Genomic DNA, 22,141 nt, shown 5'->3' with positions numbered 1-22,141 from the left:
ATCTTTTTAAAATGAACTGATTTTTTAAAAGTGAAAGTGAACAATTTGACTAATGATTATACCTGTGATAAGAATGATGTGGTTGTGTTGTAATACCTAGCGTTGTTCAAGATGGCTAAACTTCAAAGACTTTAAATCTGAAGTATAAAACAATAAACAAAATAAGAAAATAGTTGCGGCGCAGAAGGGGCAATGCTTTCCACTGACAGACAAAAAGAAAAAACTCTGTATACACAACTGTTTTCATATGCTTTAAGGACAAGAGTTCAAAGAACACATTGTGTACATGTCTTGACACCCCAATACTGACTGAGAACAGATGTTATAGCGATGGGCCACATACAATTTTGAAAGCAGAAGTTTACATAATAAGGCAATCAGTAAAATAAGTAACATCATAGGGTAGTCTACAGAGGATGACCATATTGTCTGTACTTAAGAGAAACGCTGCTGCAGAAAAGAAAGTAATTTTAGTCTGCTTGACTGATGGCTAGAGAGGTATGCAAGTATGGCAGAAGATTGAGGTTTTAGAAGTTACAGATATTTTGTCTTGTCTGTACAGAGTTGTTTGTGTACAGAGTAGCAGCAGGTGTGAAATGGGGAGAGATGATCTTCAGAGAACCCTGTGCAAATTGGAGAGAGGATTAAGTGGTGCTCCAAAGATTGGACACAGTTGAAAGGGCAGTTACAGAAATAGGCAGAGAACTAGGAAAGAGCAGAAGTAAACAAAGATTTCAAGACAATTATGGTTGACTTTTGGGAAGGATGAGGACATTTTTAGTTCTGATTTTTGGCCAGGAAAGAGCCATTGAAAACTTTGGAAGTGATTTTAAAATGGCTGTCAGCTGGAAGCCTTGAGTAAAATGGAATAAACTGTGAAAATTATATTTGATGAGTTTAAAATTCAAACAAATGAATCATATTTAAAGAAGCAAAGGATGTATGTTTAACTAGAAAATGAGAGAGTAGGTGTATATTTCTGAGGAGGAGAGGGTATTAAAAAGCAAGGGCAAAACATACCCAGAAATAAGATTCCTGAATTTAGATGAAAAACTAAGGCTCTTCAGCAGTGGAGAAAAGTGGGGTTATTTCAACACCCTCTAAACCTATTTGCTTTTGGTAGAAATAGGTGAGGGTTTTGGAAAATAAAGATTAGATGAAAGTTCAAAGAGTAGGTAAAAAACTCAATAATGGTTCTAAAAGGATATATTGCTTTTTAAAGTGCATTATTTCATAATTCTGAATTGCATACTTTGCTTAAGTACTCTTAAGTAATTATTCTTAATTAATTCCAACATTTTTACATGTTGTAATTCCCATAGTAAAGATCTGGAGGGGAAAAAATGGTTATTTGGGGTTATTTCCATTTGTGCATTTAATTATTAAAATATAAAGTTTAGTCTTTAAAAATATTTTATTATGATAAATTCCTCATATTGGTTTACAGAAATTTCAAGACATTGAAGAAATGCACCTTCTTCGTATGAAAGAGATTATAGAATCATTGTCAAATACCATAAAGGAAATTCATATACAAATAGGAGAGGTAATTTTTATACTATGTCTTTTTTTATGTTTGGATTATGCTATGTATTTCTCTTAACTATTAAATGGAGTATTTCTTACTGTGTTTGTGGTAATTCCATTTTTCAAATAATGGAAATTCAACATAAGTTCAAATTCCCATGACTTCCAGTTACATTGAAAAGTTCAATGTCAGAAAATTTACAGAATAAGTCTGATTAAGTTTTGTCTTAACAGAAAACAAAATATTATGATAATTGGAAGAATTTTTAGTGTTTTTTAATTTCTGCTCCCTAGACAGTGAATTAGCACTCATTTCACACATAATCAGAATACTATTTCTTTGTTTAAAACTAGAAATTATATCACTCTGCAAAATTTCCAAATTTTTTCTACACTTGGATTTTATGAGCAAAAGATCATCAGTTACAGAAGCTTTTATAGTATCTTTTGTTTAGATAGAAGTTGGCTTAATTATTAATATTTATAAACACTCTTTAGATTTTTGAAGTGTGTTTTTATTTGCATTCACTCGAGAGTCACTATAGTCTTCAGTATTGAGGTTCTCTGCTAGTGAACAGTCATCACAAATGTCATGCTATGTATTTCTAAAGCATATACAGATACTGCCTTTTTGGAAAAACCTATCAACATGTTGTTCCTTTGTCTCAGCAAAAACATTGCAAGAGTAATGCTTTTCCTCAAGCAGGTGGGAGTTGTGATAATACAGGAGTAACAGTTCACAGCCTTAACTGGTGCTGGCTTAAGGAACCGCTTGTCCTCATGACCTTGAAGTGGGACATGTTGCTGACACATTCTATATACACAAGTTGTTTAGATGGAAGAAATAGAAATAAAAACTAGACCTATCATTCCATTTCTTATCTGTACTGTACCCACACTTACTAATTAATACTGAAGCAAAGTAGGGGTTTCCTTGTTAAAATATCTGTTTATTTCTCTAAGTCCTGTAATCTATTTTAGAGAGAAGTATTTTGAGCCTTAACTATAGAAAAAACCTGCTTTTTAAAGGTAATTGCATTTTTTTTTGAAGGTGCACGAAGAGTTTATTAATAACATGGCAAATACTACAGTTGAGAGTTTAATACAGAAATTCTCTGAGTCAAAAGGAACTGGCAAGGAAAGACCTGGTAAGAGATTAAAATTAACAGAATAGGAAAAGTTATCTTTAAAGCTGGAAATTTCCATTCCCCATGAAAGATCAAACCCCTGTTTGTTAATGTGCTATATTTTTAATGTACTTGCAATTTCAAGTTCTTAGTACTCACTACCTTTGATATTAAATGATTCATAGAACTTGATAATAGAACTTGTTGTGTGCATGTAGTATTTGTGTCATAAAGCTTGGTAATTTGTACATTTATACAACTAAACTATACTCTGTCTTGGTACATCAGTGAAATTTGTCAAGAATCTGTAGTTTCTTGTAAAAACTGTGTGTTGTCTGCTATGTTTTTCTACATAAATTATATTTCATTTCTTGATTTAGTGGGAATTTCCTAATATATTCAGAGCGGATGTCTATAAATCTGCTTATTGAACTGTTGGAACAGTTGTATCAGTTTGGTTAGCTTACAAAATTAACATTTTAATAGATGTGTATTTTATAAAAAATACATTGTGTATATTTTAATATACAATAATGCATATTGTTTCTTTACTAAGTGGCAAATTGAATGGTACTTTCTGAAGGGACTTCTAGGGTGTGGTATGTAAGACTTTCCTGGACTGACATAATAAGGGAGGCTCACAGTACTGCATATCTTCTGTCACTTTGATATTTGGGCATGAATACACAGCCACTAGTGTGTGAATACAGGAATTAGTAATACTGTATTCTTCAGCACTGAGTCCTGACTAGCATCTCTGTCAGCTAGTATAGACACACACGGGATTTGTTTTTCCAAGAAAAAAATGTAGATACCAGAGTAGATCATGAAAAATTATGTATGATTACTAGGTATCTTGCAATATGTCTGTGAGGTGTTTTTAACATAACATTGTCGTGTTTTTTGTGGTCCACTAATGCTCATACCTGAGTGGGCTGAGGCAAGATTGTATATGGAACAATTTTTGAAAGTTTCCTGTGCATTTTGCAATTTTCAGTAATGATTAAGAAAGAAAATATATGAAATTCAGGGTTTCAAATTCAGTTGTTCTGAAATCAGGACAAAGACACGTGAGAATTCAGTGTTTGGACCTCTTTGATTAGCTGTTATTGAGATGTCATGGCTAGGGATCTCCATCTTGCCTTTAAGATTTTGACTACGGCGCTGCAAAACCCCTTGCTAATGTATCCTAGAGCATGGCACACTTTAAGTCATCCATGTTATTTGTGTGGCTTTTGCTGGACAACATAGTAACAGTAAGAAAAGTAACACTTCTCTTTTTAATATTATGGTGAAGTTATACACATTTTGTACTTTTTTGTTGCTTTACAATGTTCTTCAAATCCTATCTGTTTTCTCTGGGCTTAAGTGAAAACTTCTTCAAATGTATTCTAAGAGGGTTAAGCAAAGCATTCTAAGGAAGGATAGCACATTCGGTGTGTAAAAATATGCACCTTGCATTTTCTTTTACAGTGTTATTTTGTTGATATCAGTTTTGTATAGCAGTCAGTGCAGAGGGAAAGCACAGTTAAATTGAGCAACAAAAGAATACAAATTCACAAGAAGTGTCATAGACTAGAAACACAGACTGGTAGTGATTTTGGTTACTGCTTCTATTATCTGCATTTTAACTTTGAATCACAAAACTTTGATAGTTACAAAGACTTGGAAGACAAAGGGAGGTATCAGCCTTCTAAGAATAAAAGGAAGCATCCACTGTGTTAAGAACTGCTTTTTCTTGATTAAAACCCCACTTTTTGCATTTCAGAACTTTCAATGGTAGAAAGATATTTTAAGTCATGCAGCAAATATTTGAAGTCTGTGAGATTTATTTTTTAATTAGGCGGGAGAAGGAGATGACTCCTCAGATAAATCTAAATCTTCAGTCTAGCAGATGATACTGACTTAGTGTGCAAAACAAATGCAGAAAACATGTTTTATGGATGTCACTGTTGCTTTTAATTTCAATCCTAAATGCTTGAAAGCTATACTTTAAAATTGCCCAGGACTATGTAGACCTTCTCTCATTTGTATTATTTGTAGGCTATTACGGTAAGTTAGATGGTGGGTACTTTCAAACAAACGGAAAAGGTAATGCATAACAATGTATTTTAGTTTATTTCAGTATATTCTAGTTCCAGTTATAGTTCTTCATAGCAAAGTTCACTTGCTTTTATTTACATCTCTAAAAATAAGACAATCTGAAATGAAGTACTGAGGAGGACTTTTATTATGTAGACTACAAACCATTTACAGTTAAGTTTTTTGCTTATCTGAATTGTGTCTGTACAGTGATGTCCTTTGTACCAGATTATGTGGGCTCCCTCTGGTGGCTAATTTTTGTCACCTGGAATCAGAGTATGCAGGGGCATCTAGAGTTTAGGTTTTTCTAGTACAAATAACATTTCTTTCAAGCAGGAATGCTTTTTTAATTCGCTCAGGAACTTCTTTCAATAGCTTTTCTTGAAATGCTATCTAAATAACTTATCTAGTCAGCTTTATAATGTACTTCTTACTAAATTTGTTGGTTTTGTTGTTTTGTTTTTTTTAAATCAGTTTAGAATTTATGGGGTTTGGTAACAGAATATTTGACAAAGGTATATTGTTTGCCTCTTTTCTGGCTTCCATTCAATGTAAACAGGAAGAACAAAGCAACAAAATCCAAACTATACACATCCAGCTGCAAATCTTTAATTTTAACTGAAAAAAGGTCAGTATAAAATACTGAACTGCAGAAAGAGACCTGGCAGGACATGAAAGGCTTCAGATCAAAATTTGCTGTGTTCCGTGAACTGTCTCCAATATGCCGAGGAATCAGGACAAGTGGGCTCATGTGATCCTCATGAGGTTTAACAAGACCAAGTGCAAAGTGCTGCACTTGGGTTGGAGCAACCCCTGGTATGAATCCAGGCTGGGAGAGGAACAGATGGAAAGCAGCCCTGCTGAGAAGGACTTGGGGATGCTGGTAGATGAGAGGCTGTACATGACCCAGTGCTATGCACTCAGCTCAGAAAACCAATTGTATCCTGGGCTGCATCAAAAGCAGCGTGGCAAGCAGGTCTAGGGAGAGGATTCTGCACCTCTACTCTACCCTCATAAGAGCCCAGCTGGAGTACTGCATCCCTTACTGAAAACCATGAAATAAGCTCTCCAACCAGTTTGTTACATTAGGAAGCCAATGTTGCCTTATTCAGCATGCTGAGTGTGTGGGAAATGGCCCCACCAAAATGCACACCTAGCAACTTGACACACCAGGCTATATTCATGACATTAATACATATTCATCACATTGCAATTACATATTCATTACATTTCCTGAATGCATGCATATATGTTAATTCTCTTTGTGGACTTACTTGGTTGTGAGATGGGGTCTTTGGTGGTTGTTTGGGAACATCCTGTTCCCCAAATTTTCCTTCTATAGTTATGAATTTTCTAAAGTATCTTCTCTCCTGGAGAGTATTTCATATATGTGGTCGGTCATGATGTATTTCCCCTATCTTTCTTTCCTCCAACATTCTATCTTCTCAAAAAATACATCTACTAGTACATATTAATTACTGATATGGGTAAATCAAGAAGCACTAGCTGGCACAAGAGTTAGTCACACATCTAGAGAGTTAACACAAAGTCACATTTATCTCTGGTATTTGTACTAAACACTATGTGATAACCATGGCAAACACTAGTGTGCTGAAGTTAAAAGAATTTTCCGTCATCTTCCCCCCACTGCTACATAGAATCCTTTTTAAAGAAGTGTAACTTGTTTGGTAATACATTCAGCTGTGGGGTCCCCAGCACAGGAAAGACAGGGACCTGTTGGAGCAAGTACAGAGGAGGACCACAAAAATATTCAGAGACCCTCTTTAGGTACTGGAAGGCTGCTCTAACGTCTCTCTGGAGTCTTATCTTCTCCAAACTGAACAATCCCAGCTCTCTCAGCCTCTCCTCATAGGACAGGTTCTCCAGACCTCATGAACTTAGTGGCCCTCCTCTGGGCTCAATTCACCAAGGTAGCATCTTTCTTGTGCTGAGGATCTCAGATCTGAATGCAGAGCTTGAGATAAGGTCTCATGAGAGCAGACTAGAGGGTGGGAATTGTCTCTCTTGACCTGTTGGCCATGCTTCTTGTGATGCAGCCCAGATACAGCTGGCCTTCTGGGCATTGAGGGCACATTTTTGGGCCATGCTGAGCTTATTGTCCACAAACACACTCAAATCTTTCTTCCCCAAGGCTGCTCTCAATTCATTCTCTGCCCACCCTGTATTTGTGCTGGGGATTACCCTGACCTGTGTCCTTGCCCTTGGCCTTGTTGAACTTCATGAGGTTCACACAGGCCTGTCAATGTCCCTCTGGATGGCATTCCTGCCTTCCAGTGTGGTAACTACACCACACAGCTTGGTGTCAGCAGCAAACTGAGGGTACTCCCACTGACTGTGTCACTGACACATGTTAAACAGTGCTGGTCCCAATACTGTCCTCTGAGGAATGCCACTCGTCACAGCTTTCCACGTGAACATCAAGCTGTTGATGACAACTCTTTGAGTGCAACTGTTCATCGAATTCTTTATCCATCAAATTGTCCATCTGTCAAACCTTTGTGTCTCCAGTTTACAGACCAGGATGTCAAGCAGGGCAGTGTCAAATGCTTTGTGCAAGTGCAGGTAAATGACATCACTTGCTCTTCCTTCACCACTACTGTTAACCCCATTGTAGGTGGCCTTTGTCTTTGCTGATTTGTTATAATATCATTGCTAGTGGTTGTTGGTAATTTAGTAAGCTGTTCCTCTATTTTTGTTTTTTTTTCTTACCCATTTAATAGAGATGAAGATTGTTATTGTAATACAGAGTGAAAAAATGGAAAGCCATAATCTTTGCTCACTCCCTAGCTCTCCAATAAAACAATGATCTGTAGATGGCAATTATTTCATATGCTGTGCCATTATTTAGTGTGAGAGAGGCACTGAGTTGTTTTTAACTATAATTTTTTTAAAAGATTGGTTTTATGCTAGATTGATCCATATTTCACAGTCTGAATAGACTAGAACAAGATTTGCAACTGCAGTGCACCAGTAGGCAGAGAAGACCTATCAAAGAGAGTCTGTCAAAAGAAAAGTCACATGCAGGTTGTCTCTTAAATGGACCAGTAAAATCATCTAGAACTTGGGATATGGGAACACAAGACCATAAAAATACTTATCTCTTTTCATTATCCACTCAATAAATTTGAACTTTTTACAGGCCCTAAAAGAAGTTTGCATTTTTAAAAATATTGTAAAATTGGTATCTGCAATCTGTTAGCTCTTTGGATTAAATGGTAACAACAATACTTTACCGTGTTTATCATCAACAAATGCCATTGGTCAGCCATCACTGGCTCTTACATGTATAGTAAAGTATTTGACTTTTGTCCCCCTTGTCCTTTAGATATTAGGAGTAATAGTATAAATATTTTTAATCAAATGGTGCTTCCACAGAAAACAAGATTCAGAAAAGGACAGATGTGATATTCCTACTCTTTCCTCCCTCCACCAAATGCCAAAATTGACAATTTGGTAGTAGCAGTAATGCTGATTAAAAGAATACTGATTAAAAGAATGTTTGCTCTGTTGCTTTTTGAAGCTGTTGAAACCTATTTTACTTTATGTGCCCATGCAGAAAAAATTGTCTCAAGACTCCTGAGAACTCCAGTCATGGAAAAGTTTAAGGTCATGCATGTCAAGTGGAGACATGAATTCAGGATTTTTTAAATAATTTTGAAATTCTTTCTGGGAATGTTATTAAATAGATTGGAGTTGGCAAATTTATCAGTGGCTTAGGACTGTATAGTGTGAAGGTCACTCAGTTTTCACAAGGTAGCACATAAAAAAGTATTCTGGCATCCTTTTCAATGTGCTGGTGGTTCATGTCTGTTCTGAGGGAACACATTTGGGAGCTCTGCCTGTTATCAGAACCATGAAGCATTAAGGTTCAATTTAGTAAACATTTAAAAATCAAATTTTACCTAGGCTTAAATTCAACTGATTTCTCATTCAGTGAACTCAACTGAATTATTGATTATTTGATTAGAATAACATGTCATGTGGTTGGCTGTTGGCAGTGGTAAGAGGTTAGTACAAAGATTGGTGTGAATTTATGACATGCTTTTAGGTCTTTTGTAACTGCTTATGTGGGCATGTTAGTCCTAAATGTCCATGAAAGGTACTGCTTATGTGTTTTTTTCAAAGTGAGCTGCACCACAACTGGAAAGCAGTGCTCATACTGTTAATGCCCAGTAGTGCTCTCTCCATGTTAATATTCCCATTTAGTTAGTGTGTTATGTTAAACTGCATGTTTTCTATCTAGTGAAGAAGTGTACCAGGTGAGTAAGATAAACCGGGGTTTGGGGTGGGAAAAGAAGGTTAACTATAGCTTTATTACTCCTAAAAAATTTTTGAAACAAGTTAGTCCTTTCCCAGACCTTGAGAGGCAAAACAGAGGCCGCAGAGTATGGAAGCTTGCTTTGATTTAAGCTACTACTTTTTATGTGTTTGAATAATTACTCTGCTTTGAAAGAAAGACTTGATGCAGTGCTAGGTGTGGCATTTATTTTTTTTCCATGGGTTTGTTTGATAACATGATAGTTTATAGCACTTACAAAAATACTTTTCTAAGACACTAAACAGCAACAAATAGATGGAAATAAACACTGAAAAATAGTTAATACTGACTTTTGAGCAGCTCTGCAGGATGTCTTTGAGCTTCTTTTCCACAAGGAAGTGTAACAAAGCAAGCATTTGTTTTATTTTGTTATAAATTATTTTTGTTATATTTTCTGTAAATATTGTGAATATTTTAGTGCTTCTGACACTTGTGATTAGATGCACAAATAGCCTTAAGTGCTAGCATAATTTCTTAAAGCCTCTGTCCACAACTAATTCTACACAGAAGGCTGACTGAGGAATGACTTTAGCTTATCAGCACTGACAGTATCCCAGGGATTCAGGAAAGTAGTCTTGGTAAAGGAATGCAGGCCATTGCTGTATTTCAGAAGTTAATGGAAGAAATTAAGTGTGGATGTCTTTGAGGATTTTTATGAGAAACTGGGCTTGAGGCAGCTAAAAAAATCTTTAAGGGTCCTGTGATGTGCAGCTGTTTTCGATAAGGACCTGCAAGCTTAAAAACTGTACCAACAAATGTGTCTTAATTCCTGTCCTCAATGGGTACTTTTTTTTTTTACTTGCAAAAGTTGTGTCCCTTCAACAGATCTGCCAAAGCTTCTGTGAACTTCAGGAAGTCTCATCTGTCAGCACAAATTTTTAACAATTACATATATCTAAGTTGCAAACTTGTTTTAGGTTGTGTTTTATTGATTTTTTTTAGTGGTCTGGAGAGGCACAGGTTTTATTTGAAAGTCTCTTAATGCAAGTGGAAGATTAGTAGCATTGATAAAAATATTTTAGACAATGTCTACAGGTGCAACAGGGCAAAAGCTGGTGTTTGAATAATCTGGAATACTCGGAAAGATAAGTGCTTTTGGGTCCACTTGAATTTTCTTGCTACAAACAAACAAATTAGTTGCAGCCTGACACTGCAACAGTTTTTTGTGACTGTGAAAACAAAGCAATGTCCATTTCAGTCACTTAAGTGGGAAAAATATATTAAGTAGGTGATAGTCATCAGAAAATGAAGTCGTATGCAGGAGAGATTCTGATATGATAAAAAATATTGAAGAGTTCTAAACCACCTGAAAATAGAAGTAACATACTGAAATGTATTTTATGCTAATAAAATAAGGCCGGTACTTTGGTTAAATAAAGTAACATAACTTTTTGTGTAATTAATATTTAGGGTGAGATTTGAGATTTTGTGCTTATTTATTAGAGGTTTATTTTTCTTGTACGATAGGAAGTGGGTTTTTTTCCTAGCTGAAAAAAAACTTTTCTGTCTGAAAAATTCTGGATACTATAAAATATGTTAGCCTATTTTTGCTCTTTCAGGTCACATTAAACATCTTAAACTCTGACAATTCCATGGGTTTAGATTCAGAACGCCAATAAGAAATCATACCCTTTTTAGTTTGCAGAGAGAATGTGTGACTTACAAGAAATATGATTCTTTGAAGCAGTCTTTAAAAATGTGGGCTATAACTTTACGTGCTTAAAATCTTAGCTGAAAAGTCCTTCAGTATGTCTCTGCATTTCTTTCATCACTTCATACTTGCGTGGTCTCCCTTCAGCAGGTCAGTCATGCACATGCAGTCAGGCAGAGACATGTATTTATAGACTAGAATTAGGCAGTTCTGCTGCTTCTTAGTGTTTTTTCCACCCACCCCCAGCCCCAGAATGTTCACAAGACTTTGCTAGTTTCAATCTAGTTTGATGCAGAAGTAGAGGTTTCAAAGCAATTGTGAAAATGAGGACTTTGGTAGAGAGAGAAGAAGGACTGAAACTAGTTAAGTCAAATAAGGCAAAGCCAGTTGAAGTGGTGTTGATGTATGTAAGCTACTCATTTGGAGAGCCAGCAGACAACCGAGTGTTGTATGTATTGTATGTGTTGGCCAGCCACTTAGCTTGTGAGTAGTTAAAACCAGCCTCGTCTGACTGACATCCTGTTGTTTATGCAGTCAGGAAGGAAATACAGAGTGAAGTTGAAAAAGCAGAAGGAGATGAGGATGAGAAAAGGGATTGGGAGTGTAACATTCTGCAGATTCATGTATTAGACATTATTTTGCTGCTCACAAACTTCATGCTTTCACAGTTCGTAGGTGAAATTTCCAGTGTTTGTTGTCACACTCAGTTGTTGCAGACTAGTTGGATCTCTAACTGGAACTGTTGCCTTTGGTAGATGTTTCCTGTCTCTTTTGAAAATTCCTGTGTTTTCAGAGCCATAAAAACTGTTTTATAACTGATCTTTGCCACCTTTTTATTTTAGAGAAAAAAAAATCTGGTCTCTTCTTGCTGTTGATGAATGTCTTAATTGATAATAATTATTTTAGGGGCTACTGAGATTATGATCCTTTCCTGCTTTGTTTTTGCTCTGTAAGCCACATTGAAATACTGTCCCTTGGGTATGGTGTACTTGCTGTATTCACAGAGTACCAGAAAAGCCTGAGATGAATAATGTTTTCTTTGACCCAGTGAACTGGGTGCAGTGCTGGAAGCCTGGTAACAGAATCAGGGTTAGAATTGATTGCTTGTTTAGTAGATGATCTCTCTTCTGTTACATTCTTCATCTAAAAAAGTGCTTTCTGTGGAAGTGCTACCTATGTTTCTAGTGATAATCGTTGTTATTTCTGATGTTATTATAACCTGTACTTTTTTTAAAATATGAATATTATTATCATGCTATAATTTTCTTTTCTTAACATGATTTTTTTTTAAAGGAAGATTTGTTCAAGACTTCAGCGTCTCTAGAGGCTATATGGCAGCTAGGTTGATATATAATCCTGAGGATGTAACAAAGACTTACGGTGAAACTGTATTTATAGAATTAGATTAAACTATATGGTTTTACCAATATTATTTCTGTGTTTTCCCTCAGACTGACCTGTTAATGGGTCAGTTTTGTTTTCTGGTTTGGGGGCTTTTTTGTTTGTTTTTGTGGGGTTTTTTTTAAAGAAGGGCTGACCAAATTCATACACTAATATTTGCTTGTGGCAGTCTGGTACTAGCATGATAGATAGATGACATAGTTGTTATTTACCTCAAAGATAGTAGTCATTCATTTTATTCTGCATTTCTACAAATAAGATATGCTTGAATTTGGATTTGTTTCTTCCTTTTTAAAATGTAAAATAAGAAGTCCTTTTCCAGGGAAAAATAAAATTCTCCTTATCATTTTATAAAATCACTTCTCAGTTTGGACAGACAATAAAAATGGAAAGTTAGTGTTACACAGAGTTATTATGAGAAAATTTATTTTGATTTCCTGGCTTCTAAATTTGAAAGCTTGAAATTTTTTGCTAAACATGTCACACGATCAGATGATAGCAAGAAAAAGATTGCTTATATGTTTGTGTACATACAAATTGACCTTTGTGATGCAGCTTGACATCTAAACACTAAAAGCAGTCATTTGTTTTGACAGCAGAATTAATTGAGGCTAAAACAGTCGAAATTCCACTTGTATCAAGCTGTTCATTAGGAATTGCTGTCTGGCTTTAGTGCTGTCAGAAAAATAACCTGTTTTGCTATGATTAAATAGCAGAATGATGGTCAGTCCACTAAATTTGAGAGAGAGGTTGAATAAACTTTCTACTGCGGAAACAATTCAGAAGTGACACACTGCAAGGGGGGGTCAGAATGTGCATTGATATCCAGCTGAGCTGTCAACTGGCACAGAGCCAGGCACGCAAAGCTTTGCCATTTGAAGCAGCATGTGAAGCATATGCAGTTTAAAAAAAAATTGTCCTCCTTTCATGCATGATTTACACTCAGAGACAAACTTCTGTTTTTATCAAAAGCAAGAACATGGTTTGTTACTGTATTTGTAACTACAGGTACAGATTTGTGGATGTTTTGAAAAGCTTTTGCTTGAAACGATGTGTTAATGTTTTTATGTGTGCGTGCATTTGTGTAAACTGATTGCTCAGGTTGCAGGGAAGGGCAGTTTGGAGGTTGGGGGGGTTGAGTGTCTGAGTGGTTCCAGTTATTGAATATTAAATGCAGTTAATACCAATATATGCTTTGGTAAGATAACATTTCTTCCTGTCCCAAACCCCAGAAATTAGATGGTTTTCAAAAGCAGGTGCAAATGTAAAGCCGTTTTTATTTGATTTGTTGACTTCTTGATTTGTTTACCTTTTTAGCTCTGCAGTATTTTCCAGTTCATTGATATACTTACTGGGGACACTTTTTCAGGCTATGACATAATATTATGTTTTCCTTCCTATTAATAGTAGTTGACTTTTGTATTTGACTTGTTTATTTAAGAATCCAGACAGTAAAACCTTTTTTTCCTCTCTATTTAGGAATTATTTTATTGTTTTGGCCTTAGCAAACCATTCTTGGAATGTCTCCCTCACAGAGGTTTTGTGTGAGACTTACAGATAGACTGAAAAACATATACTTAGGATTTTATGGAGAGGGATTGTGTAACTGTTTTTTGACTCTCCTCAAGACAATTAGTGTCACTGTAGATAAATTAGGAAGCAGATGTTAGATACTAGTGTCTGTAGTTGCTGTGTATACTCTGAAAGTGTTGTTCCCATAGATGTGGGCTAACTGTGTAGGAGATACTGTAATATAATTTACAGTGCAATTATATCTTCTCCATTTGTCTTTCAGTAAGATCAGTATCCTTATTTCTAGCCATATAATTTGCCTTTAGTGGCTTGAGAGCCCACATACTCACATGCCACTTGTAACAAGAGAAACAGTACGTGTAGTTACCAGTCTAGGACATGCAGCAGACTCACTGGTGCTTAATTTATAATGGTGTCACTTACTGTAAGTGGTGGGATTAACTAAAATTTTAAAAATCCATTCATTCAAATTATCTTGTGCCTTTTCTGTTCTAGCAAACCAAAGCTTCCTTGTTTTCAAGAGCATAAGAACTGACCCAGTCTTGATGTATTTGCTTCAGTGTCTTGTCAAATAGTGGCCATCTGCCTTATATTTGTGAAACCATCATCCATTTGCCTTTCCTTCATGTCTTTTTCTGTCCCAACTAGTTGAAGGCTGTGAGCATTCAAAAACTCAGTGCAGCTTGCCTTGGAAGATACTTTAGGGGAATACTTGGTTAGAATGTTTGCATACAGTTAGATAAACTTGCTGATTTTTGATTCCTGCTTCCTTTGTAGAATACTACATTCTCGTTAGCATCCTGATAGCTGGGTGTGTATTCTTAAGTAACTGAAATCGCACTGCATATGTGTATCTCTTTCAGTTATAAAGGCTGACCTTCATTTATGCACTGTATTCTTTTTTCCTGTCACAGCGTCAAATATATGCAAGTTTATATTAGAGGTATTTGAGATATTTAAGCTGTAGTTCCCAATATATGGATCAATGTAAAAACAGGCAGATCAGACTTTAAAAATTATCTTGGGCCTGGAACTGTCCATGCAACAGAACATCAAACTAGAGATTTTTGCAAGGATTGGACTAATCTCAGCTATAACTTTTTACTTACTCTGTTAAGTGTCTTAAAATGGCCTTAGATTTTTACAGTACTGCTTTAGTTTTAGTATTTGCTTTTGTGTTCATATGAATGCTTGAGAATAATCTTCCTTCTCAATTCACATTGTTGTCTTGTTATGAGAAAAAGAGCAAAGGAAATTTCAGTGCTTTGACTGCAGTACTGCTAAATAGCAATAGTGTGAGCATTGTCACCTGCACTGCAGTATGGCAGCATCTAGTTGGGCTTTCAGTGCCTTGGGCTATCGTGTGGCACAGCTTTGGTGGGTCCTCAGTGTCAGCTCTGCTTCTCAAGTGTGAAGCAACTGCTTTTCTTTCTTTCCTTCTTTTCTTTTTATTTTCTTTATTTAATTTTTCATTCAATGGACAGGTAATCTGTTTACTTACATCAGGAGCTTTATCCACTCTAATCTTCCAGATTTTGAGCTGAAATCCTCGGTGTTCAGCTTTTGTCTGTGCTTCAATCATTGCATACAATGCTGTTCAGAAAAAATTTGCCTCATGGAAGCAGTGTATGCACCTTAAAAACTGTGTAGCTGTTACAAACATTATTGTGATACCACTACCTGAGTTTACATGCTTTGACTTCCATCTTCGTACTACACCTGTCTGGCAATCACCACTAATGCCAGCCCACTGGTAGTTTTTAACTGTAGCAGGAAATGATTAAGGAATCAGAAAGATAGATATTATGGTGCTTCAGAGAAGAAAGCTTTAGGATTTGGATTGTTAGTTTTTGTGTTTTTTCAGTGCTAGTGCAGATGCTTTTGTTTCCATATACACAAGGACAGTGGGCAATGCAGGGGGAACTTCTTAAGAAACTATCTGAATTTCTTACTGATGCTATGCTTCCATAGTAATATGTGTGCCTAGGGCCTTTTGGCTGGCTAGGAGACTGCAGCTGGTTTAGGAGAGGACAAGATGGTCACAACACACAATTCTGTCTGGGCTGCAGTATTATTACCTGCCTGGACACAAAGACATCTGTCTCCAGGACACTCCAGCTGTTATGAAGACTCCTCACAGCTGTCCTGTTTTCTAAAGTAGCTCACTATAGAATGTCACAGAAAATGTCTGTTTCTGTAATGTTATTTTGATTTTAAAATACTGCAGCCAAGGCAAAAAATGGTACTCTTTATGGCAGGCATATTGGAAGCAGAACTGTTGGGAGGTCTGAAGTTACAGAACAAAACTCTAAAAAAATTTTAAAAACTACTACAGATTTCACTCTCTGCTCCACTCAAAAACACAAATGTATGAATTTGTCCTTGCTGTAAACAAGTAATGCAACATGTGTCATGTTTGGTGGGGGCTGATTAAATAGAAACTTTGCAAAGCCAACAAATATCTTTAGACACTGGGGGAAAATGCTGAAATTAATTTTTTTTGTCAATTAATTAGGGACAGCGTAGTGAACAGACTGGCATGAACCTCTGAGATTCCATAGCAAGAAGGGCCCTATGTAAATTTGAGTTAAGTAGGAAAAGTAAGTTTGGATCAAAAGATGTTTTTGAATTCTAACCGATTCACGTGATATCTGTGCACTTCTGAACTAAGGATGTGTATTCAAATAAAAAGTTTATCAATCTGTAAAAAGCCTATCTTCAAAAGCAAATGTTTTACACAAGTGTAATGGTCAAAACAGAGGAACTTGGATGTGTTGTTAACAAAAATATTTCCTTTTTCCTTGTTTTAGAAGTAAAAGTTAAAGTTACTGATCTGAAGTAAGGATCAGCTATCCTTGAACCTTGAATGTTGTTTTTAACCATTAATATAAAAGTTTTATAATAGTCTGGAGATCAGTTGTAGTAGCTGGAAAGGGTAAAGGTGGAATTTAGATGGAATTCTGAAAAAGCTTGAGTACTTTATTCCTTTAAAAATATGTTTAAGTCTCAGTTGTTTACAGGTTTTCTTTTGTCCAGGTGATGGGTATTTGTGTTTGGTTTAGCCAAATGAGGGTATGTATAGAAGCAAGAAAAAGAAGCAACTGAATCATTCGCAAAGTGGTGAAAAATACGCTGTCTGAAATGCAGTGCTGAAGAAGCAATGGATTTGTTCTTCAGCTTCTATATTTTAGGACATTTTACTGAATTTCTTGCTTAATATCCTTTGAACAATAGAGTTTAAATTCTTAAAATGTTGATGAAATCAGTGTGGAGAAGTAGACATATTCAGTTGTCTAAAACTGTTTTTCTGGATTTGTTTTTTCTGTTTTTTGTTTTGCAAGATACACAGTTTTGCTGATTTTTGTAGCATGCTGACTTTGTTTTGCTATCAATTTAGTGTAGAGCAGAGGAGAAGGGATTGGATTACCAGTTTAAAATGCCCATGTATTTACAATATGTAAGAGACTGAGACAGCTGTTAGGATTTTGCATCTTGTCTTGTTACATTGAATAATTAGTCTTGTGTTTGAATTTATTTAATATTTGAAATCTAAAGAGCTGTTGAGACTGCCACTTGAGACTTGTCTTTTGATATTCTTCTTTCAAGAGCATCATTTGGAGGCCAAATAATTATATTATGATAAATGGGCTGTTGATGGATTCTAGTCCACATTCTCATCTTGCTACTAGTTTTAAAAGCATTCTTTTTCCTCTTGTTACTGACTGGGAAAATTTTGCAGACTCAGTATTAATTACAATAACTACAAGTCAATACTTTGGGCATTACTTAATTAAAGAAAAAAGTCAGCAGAAGTGTTTTTTCCCCTCTGTCTTATCTGTGAAGTGTCTATATAGCGACTTATGTGCACGCCCTCAAAATGATTACAGAAAGGTGAGCAATAACCCCTGCAAATCAGACTTTTTTCAGCACTTTTTCTCCTTCCAATGATTCATAGTTGTGTTAAATTCCTAACCTGACTAGACGGAATGAATGAGGATCAGGACATCACTTTGCGGTGACAGTTGACTCGTCAACTGTAATGTAATGAATTTATTTAGATACAGAAACTAATTAGTTTTCGTTGCTCTTTTTTGTTCTGTTGTGTCTTAGTGAATTTTTACATATATATATATATATATATATATATATATACACATATTTTCTTTGTTGCTGTGTTTAAGGTTCTACATGCCACTTTTAACTGTGTAGGTAATTTGCTATGTAGAGGAAATAATAGAACTAGCAATGCAGAGTTAACAAAAGTGTGAGTCTCAGAGCTATTGCTGTACTTTTCTCCTTTTTTATTTTTCTTTATACAACTCTTGTTCATTAAAATAAAGATTAATTAAAAACCTTTCTGTGATAGTGTATTATAGGTGGAATTCTGAATGAGCCAAGGACACCAGTTAGGTGTTTCATGTGATTCTAATAGCATAGCTAATTGAATTGTAGTTACATGATGAGTACTAGTATTTTAATTTTTCAGCAGGAGAGAGTGAAACTATGGCCTTACATGTATGATTTTGCAGTCTCTTTGGCCACTGGCATAATATTTGTGCTTTTCAGTTATCACTTAAATTTATAATTAGATTATCTCAATATTTCCAGGAAATATTAGTAATCATTAAAACAGATGAAATTCAACCTAATGTTTATCTTCATTGTAATTTCTTTAAGGTCCTATTGAATTCGAAGAATGTAACACCTCCAGTGTAGTTGAAGGTGAGTTGCCATAGCATAGTTATTTACATGAGAATGTTGAGAAGCAAAGGGTGCTTAGTGTGTGAAAGAGTATAACTTTGAAGTGCTCCAGTAGGCTGAAAAACAGTTTTCATTTTGAGAAACAAACTTCAGTAACTATAAGACCTATAAAAACCTTTATAATACTAATGCGAAAAGGTCAGAGAATTTGAGTGTTTCTCACAAGTGTACTTTGGCTAAGATCCTATCTTTGCCAAGGTTTGGATTTAATTCACTTACGACTGTCTTGTAACTTAATTTAGAAATGTCAAAACATGGCCCAGGCTCTTCTCATTGTTACCCTGTGAGTTAAATCAAGTCTAATGTAGTGTTATGGTTGCAAAGTCTTTCTTTGTTGGCCTAGCTTATTTTGCTTAGGGGATTGTTTTAAGTGGTTAAGAACTGCCTTATGTCTGTCAGCTATGTATTTAGTTGTGGGACAGAGAAGTTGATGGTATAACTATAGAATATAAAAACCTTTAAGTTGCCAAGGTTGCAGCTGAGTCTTAAATTCTTTTTTGACTGAAGCAGAGAGGACCCATACGCAGAAATTACTCTCACACTCTATTTGCCACTTTTTTGGGCTGTATAAGGCACAGAAAGAAAATAAAGATTAGACATTTAAAAATAATCTTGGAGTAAATGATGTGCCTCTGTATAGATGACTGACTCTACAGCTACCTGATTTGAGAAATTTTGAGTTATTGAACCCTGAAAATTTAAGAGTTAAGAGATTCCTTATGTGCTGTGTAATGTATTTCTGTAAAGGGGAATATAATAAAGTGCTTAAATGGTCAGTTGTTAAATGTTGGAAACCAAATTATTTCAACCATTCTGCTCAGAAACATGATCTGTGTAGTATCATGTATCAAAACAAAATTATAGACTAGCTGGATCAGATGTTTGCACTTGGTTGTTTTGTTTGGCAGTCTAATTTCCTTAAGCAAACATTGTGAAGAAGCAGATGTGACTGTAAGTCTGATAGAATATTTAATTATATTTTAATTTCAGTACATTAAATGGGAATGAAAGTAAACTTTTTTCAGTACTGTAGCTATATGTATCCAGTCCTAAAAACGGGGAAGAAACAACAGAGGGGAGGAATGATTCCACTGAGAGCCAATCTTAGAGCTGGCTACAGGACTGGGAAATCATGAACTCAGCATCAGCTGGAAAGGCAAGATCCTGTTTTTGAGGAAAGACAGGGACTTGCAGAGAAATAATGGCAAGGTGTTGAACTGCAGTGTCTGGGGAAGGCAACATTCAGTTTCTCAACCAAGTGCATTGGCTCTTCAGGGTTGCCTGGACCAATAGCTCCTGCTGAGTTTCTGTGAGTAGAGTCCCATTCCTCAGAACTGCCAGAGCATCCACTGTCTGTTCAAAAACCACAGTCTGCACACCTAGCTTGGAGATGCAAATCAGTTTTATAAGGACTTAAGTTATTAATGTGAACCAGATTTTTATTTTGTTATGTTGATGCGTATGTTACTTAAAACAAATGAGAATAATGTTCCCTTAGTTTGGCTCCATTCCTATCTCCACTATTAAATTTTTATAACATCTGAGGCAGCATTTAAAACATTGGCATTCATATGTACCTGTGTTTGACATTGCTAAATATGTATTTATCTCTTGATCTTTAAATGAGAAATATTTTTTCCGTAGGAATAAAACCACGGAAGAGGAAGCCTTTTGGTTTATCAGGAATAATGAAAAAAGAAAAAGATACTGAATCTGTGTAAGTATATTTCCTGTATAAATATACATCATATAAGCTGTGCCTTATATGAAAACTAGTAAAATCAGGGGGATAAAAATTACCTGGTGTTTAACCAAAAAACCAGCATTTTAATGCAATGCAGTGAATATGAAAACATCAGAGTTATTTATGAATTTTGTAACCAAGGATTTTAAGGAAATAAGTGTATTCCTAGTAGTCCACTCATGTTTCACTCTTTCCTGTCCATAGGTAGATAGTTTTTCTTCTTCTATATTTGAGCATTGTATACAGTGTAATTTGCATGAGTACTCCTAATGAAACAGTAGCTCTGTGCATGATAAAAGCACTGGGTGCCTGTTTTTGCAGAATTGAAGCTTTCAGCTATTCTTCCATGAGAAAATTTTTTGTATATACTATTGAAGGACAGAAACATTCTTGAATGTTTTTGTAGTATATCATGAGCACAGTCCCTGCCCAAAGACCATCAGTCTAACCCAAATATACCCCTTGCCGTATTCTTTGCATGTGCTCTCTCTCCCAGGACTTAAGACTCTCCAGAAAGTGAGTTTGAATAACAGTTCTAAGATGGATTGATCACAATGTCTGTATTAGTAATTATGGTCACTTTATTTCAATGTATGTTTTCACATTTTCAATGTGTGTTTTCTCAATGAAAGTATTTAATTTAACAGAAAACAGCTTACAATTTGACAACTGTAGCAATATAGAAATATTCTGAGAAGCAACATCTGCATACATACTTTTTAAACATACTTTTTGGAAGTATTTTACTAGCCTTAATTTTTTTAATATAATGCTGAAAAATTCATGACCTAAGAACAGCAGGTGCTAATAGTATTTGATTCCTATATTTACACACACAACAAAAATGCAAAGATTCTTAGGGCAGAAGGAAAAGAGTATGATGGTGTGATACCATCTTCCTATGTAACACATGCTGTAGGCTTTTACAGAGGTTCTTGCATTAATCCATAACTTTTAAATAAACAAAAAAATCACAAATAATAACATACCATTCATTTTGTGCTTATGTAAAATAATACTTTTTTATGATCTCTCTGAAAAAGCTCATTGCTGGTTTGTATTTTGTCTGATTTCGTCTTCAGCTGATGATCCTGTTAGAGACTGCACATGATAAAACTCTGCCAACAGAAACTTCTCTGCACATAGAAGTCAAGTCCTCTCTTAGTCTCTTGTCTTTTTTTTCAGTGTGTAATCTTGTTTAGTTTGTGTAGGGCAGGCTTTCCACATCTAGAAAAACTCTGATAATTGGTACGCTTTTCAGTTTATCGAGACAGTTTTTAAACAGTTAAGCCTGAACTGGTGGTGTGTCCAGTAATGATTTTACACAGGGAAATACCATACATGGTGTATGCTGTTACATATTGCTCAACAGTGTAGCCAAGAATTTCACTTCTTTTTCTAACCACTGCTTTGCATGATTTGGTTGTTTCAGTTTTTATCTATAGTTACTTTCATTCATTTGCTTCATATTTTATGTTTCTCAACTTGTGTTGGACTTCAGTCTGTCTTGTTTGAGTACAGACACTTTTTGAAACCACATCTCTCCAGAGAAGTCCAAGACTTTGTCCCTTCAAGCCCCAAAAGAGCTTTCAAAATATGTCTATTGCTGCGGATTAAATTTAGCCAGCAGAGGGAGATAAAGCGTAAATCAAATAGAAACTTGATCACATATGTCCTCTTTTGGTTGAAGCCAAAAGAGAAGATGGGATCCTTCATCCTGCTGTCAGTTCCTTAACAGGATGTACTGAATTTCATGTTTATGCTTGCATGTTGGCACGTTTTTGCACCTGTTTTTAAGGCAATGTAATAAAAACTGTATTTTTACGTTTAACTCATTTAACATTTCAGGGATTGCAATGAATTTGATTTTTTTTCCCCACCTTTTTTCTCTAAGTGCATGTTTAGGATGTTCAGATTGATGATATAAGAACACTATTGTTCAGTTACACTGTCACTTAAAGCTTTATTTGTCAGGA

The 22,141-nt window shown here is 35.5% G+C and overlaps 1 protein-coding gene across 2 annotated transcripts in view; it reads left to right on the top strand.

Moving 5' to 3' along the window:
- FCHO2 (FCH and mu domain containing endocytic adaptor 2) overlaps positions 1 to 22,141 on the top strand; it is an 84,434-nt gene that overhangs the window by 21,176 nt on the left and 41,117 nt on the right. For both annotated transcript variants that reach the window (XM_071581526.1, XM_071581525.1), the window contains exons 7-10: positions 1,448 to 1,546; positions 2,579 to 2,675; positions 18,338 to 18,382; positions 20,066 to 20,138. In XM_071581526.1, the coding sequence (XP_071437627.1) occupies positions 1,448 to 1,546; positions 2,579 to 2,675; positions 18,338 to 18,382; positions 20,066 to 20,138 (314 nt within the window). The remainder of the gene's footprint in view (positions 1 to 1,447; positions 1,547 to 2,578; positions 2,676 to 18,337; positions 18,383 to 20,065; positions 20,139 to 22,141) is intronic.

Source organism: Pithys albifrons, chromosome Z (genome assembly GCF_047495875.1).
Source record: "Pithys albifrons albifrons isolate INPA30051 chromosome Z, PitAlb_v1, whole genome shotgun sequence".
NCBI classification, from domain to species: Eukaryota; Metazoa; Chordata; class Aves; order Passeriformes; family Thamnophilidae; genus Pithys; species Pithys albifrons.
This window is presented reverse-complemented; position numbering and strand designations above follow the sequence as displayed.